Source organism: Notothenia rossii (genome assembly GCF_949606895.1).
Source record: "Notothenia rossii genome assembly, chromosome: 6".
NCBI classification, from domain to species: Eukaryota; Metazoa; Chordata; class Actinopteri; order Perciformes; family Nototheniidae; genus Notothenia; species Notothenia rossii.
This window is the reverse complement of record NC_136909.1, coordinates 10244917-10248848: the sequence shown is the minus strand read 5'-3', so window position 1 is coordinate 10248848 and position 3932 is coordinate 10244917. Positions and strand designations below refer to the sequence as shown.

Here is a 3932-nt window from a genome sequence, read left to right as displayed (position 1 = left end):
AATGTTATGTGAGTGGCTCATAGTAAATATGGATAAACTACAATATAAGAAACATGTCATATAGTAAATACACTTTAAAGTTTCATTTGACAAAGAGAAGTTATTGATATTTTGTAGATCTCGTTTATATTAAGGATAGACTACATATTAGAGACACCTATATGCATATCATAAAATACGTTGATTTATGCTATAGATAATTTAATTTGAGTCAGATATCTGTTAGGTTAGATTGTAGTTTAGGTGTGGTATTTGATCAAGTGTACCGGATAAAATATTTCCTAAGTGGCAATGTACAGTCATGTATGACCAAATGTGCATATTGTTTAGATTAAAAGCACATCACTTGTGCCCTTATTAACAATTGTAAGCATTTTGGTTTTATTGCATCAGAAAATTGTTGAAGCGACATCCATGACAACTATTTTCTTTGGATAGGATATCTTTGTATAATCTTAGAAATTCCCATCAAGTCTGAAGAGGAAAATGAAAGTTTCTCAGAGCAGTATTTGGCTCCTCTTGCCCCGCCTCCTTCTCTTGCCAGGGCAGCAGAGTAAACACGCCCTGCTTGTATAAATTCAGCCGGTGTGAGAGTGTGAGCAGACACAACCGCTCAACACTCTGCCACAGAGAGGCCTCTGATTTGTGGATTACTGGATGGAAATGTCGGACACAGGCAAACCTCTGACCTCCTTCCTCATAGAGGACATCCTCTCCTTAAAGGACAGGACCAGATTAAACAGCAAACACTGTTCACAGAAGATGGACAGATATTCTCATTGGAGAGAAGGAGCTGAAAAGTTTTCAGAGCAACTCAGCGATCAGGAGTTTGGAGAACAGACAGGTGAGCTCCTGCAGACTTTCCATAGCAGTATGAATAGAAGTATTTTACTTTCATTTGACGAATATTGTTTTAAAAGATGGTAAATATATGCTGGGATTATAGGGCTATAAGGATCATTTGTGGAAATGTTGTATAAATGTATGGATTTAAGGAGAACATGTTTATTGAGAGTCTTTTTTATGTCCAGGGGTTTGCATATAGCTGATCCTGAGATTCTCTGTGAACCATCACTTTACAGCCTGACATGCAGACATGTAGTTTCCCCCCTTAATGACTTAATCACATCTTTCCTCTACAGACTGTCTGGACACATCCTGTCCCGGCACCTCAGAGTCCAGTCCCTCCTCCACGGGCAAACAGAAGCGCTCCAGAGCTGCCTTCACACACCTCCAAGTGCTTGAACTGGAGAAGAAGTTCAACCAGCAGAAATACCTGTCGGCCCCAGAGAGGGCCCACCTGGCCGGCACCTTAAGACTCACAGAGACCCAGGTCAAAATCTGGTTTCAGAACCGGAGGTACAAGACGAAACGAAAGCAGCAAACATCAGAGTTCTGCAGGGAGAAAGCAGAGGGACTGGGCCTGAGAGACGAGCTGGTCCGAACTTCTCTCATCACTTCTTTCTGCAAAGCTTATCAGTACAGACCCTACCTGTGGGACTACAGCGGCCCCTGGGGGTCCACGCTATGGTGAAAGGGAGGGGATTTATGAAGCTATGATTTAAAGTCATGAACCTATGTTTAGTTTCCCTGATATTTAGGCTATGTTCACTATCAAAATGAGATCGTTGTTATTTTGGCATGATTTTAACCCATGTGTTACATTTACCACTGTGCCATCTACAATGCTTTTGTTCCTACACACATTCTGTCATTTTGTATGTTTTAAACACAATCCTGAGGCGATCGACATGTCGTTACTGTCAGTTGCAAATGGTTTGTTAATTCATCATTAAATACATGTGGATACATTTTATTCAACTTGAAAACTGAGTGTTAAGAAATACAAGAAATATATTATTTGAACTTACAGTACCTAAGTTATAGACAAGTACAAGTTGAACTTTAGCTTATCCGTCATATACAGTCATATTTTCAGTCAATCCTGTACTGAAGCTCAGTTTTACTCCAATTGTTGAATAATGATAATATAAAATATAGTTTTACACATAAATAGAACAAAATATGTATGTAAAAACTATTTGTAGTTATAGTTATGTAGTAGTGGAGCAGCTTCTTTTGGTATAAACGGTAAGAGCAACACAATATTACTGACGATTTGAGTGTTTGGTGCTACCGTCATTTACATTTTTGATGTGCGTTTAAACTCTGATTTTAGAGTCAAACTATAAGAACACAAGACAAGACAGAGATATGGTTTGTATTGCAAAATAGAGCCAAAAAATGAAACCTGATTCCTTTTAAGAGCCTCTGTCCTGATTATATGAAGATAAACGATATCTGTGTTGCGATCCTCTTAAAACCATAAACAGATTGAGAAACTGTAGATAACAAGAAAGAACAAAATGAGCAGATAGAAGAAGATGTAAAAAGATATTCAACATGTAACATACAGTATCAAGGTGCATTCAAATCAGCAGTAGTGTGCTGTAGTAACAAATGCATTTGAGTTGACACATTCAATTCAAAGTGTTGATATTGATTAAACTTAAATAAAGACTGTGTTTTCTCAAAGTTGTATCAGAAGATGTTAAGGGCCAGCACGTGACTCAACAATGTGATAACGATTATTATTGTAACAAAACCTGTTTGTTAACATTATTGCCACTTTGGGACGAATGGAGGGTAAGAGACGGTGATCTGAGTCTCATTCATAAACATTCATGAAAAAAACTTTTATTAAATATGTATGTATTTCTACAGAATGTTCTTTAAGTCATTGTTACAATTATTTCAATATTCCATTGTCAAACTTGATAAAAACATTTATTTCCTAGCATTTAATTATAATCTGCCACTTAAAATGTGGTGCTGGTAAAACCCCACAAACAGTAGGCATATGTTATCAAATTCCAAAACAACAAACGATAGAAACTAAACTTCATCAATATTTGTTACAGAAAAGCAAACATAAGATGTAAAAAGTGTCTAGTTTTAAATATTAGAATAGCCAGATCTAGGGTCTAAGCCAGGGGTGTCAAACTCAAACACACAGTGGGCCAAAATAAAAAAAATGGGTACTAGTCGAGGGTCGGACTGGTTCAATGTTTATTGCAGAACGTATTGAAGTGAACTCCTTGCACACATTAAACCTGGAACTAACAAAGCTTAAATTATTGCTTATAAAAACAACATTAAATAATCAGTTGCATTCATTTCTTATGGCTCTATCTGGAGCTTTTCCAGAGTCATTTCTTATGATTACATTTTTCCACAGGCCAAAAACAGATTGAAAAAAACTATTGACTCAAAGAAAAAACCAAACATGCCCTGTTGTCGCAAGAAAAAAGTGCAGAAGGAAACATCCATGTAAACTCAGTGTGCTGCTCTGTGATGCTAGTTCAAGCAGATACTTGGGATCTCATCTTGGGTGCAAGTTCATCAATGTTTGGGCTCAGGCTCTGAGCTGAGGAAACCCTCAGGATGGAGTGAAGGCCTGCGTACAATATACCGGCGGGCCAGATCGAATAGTAATCAAACATTATCCTGCGGACCGAAATTAAATCCACCAGGGGCCTGATTTGGCCCCCGGGCCTTGAGTTTGACACATGTGGTCTAAGCTAAATCTTCCAAGGTATGTCATCTACTGCAATCATTGGCTGTCTAATTGTGGCTGTGGACCATCTCCATTATCTGCTCCCATGGCAATTTAGCCGTTAGCTTAGAGTGCTAGAATGTCCTCCAGCGGCCCTGCCCCAGGTATCACAGGCAGATGTACTTTCTTATCTTTAACTGTAGTAGTCCTGAACAAAGACTGTCATCACGAGCCCCAGACTCTACAGGATCCTTTCTAAAGATGGAAATATTTACATATTTACATTTTAAGCATTGTATGAGATACAATCTCGAGATATGAGATACAATCTGTCTTAGTACATGAAGTGGCCAAAGTCATATTGTGCACCGTGCAC

The 3932-nt window shown here is 38.2% G+C and overlaps 1 protein-coding gene across 1 annotated transcript; it reads left to right on the top strand.

Moving 5' to 3' along the window:
* The first annotated feature begins 569 nt into the window (after nt 1-569).
* nkx3-1 (NK3 homeobox 1) lies at nt 570-1829 on the top strand. The gene is made up of 2 exons (XM_079690495.1): nt 570-844; nt 1143-1829. Exons 1-2 carry the CDS (start codon nt 658-660, stop codon nt 1532-1534), a joined length of 579 nt encoding a protein of 192 aa, XP_079546621.1. The 5' UTR covers nt 570-657; the 3' UTR covers nt 1535-1829.
* Nucleotides 1830-3932: the final 2103 nt, after the last annotated feature.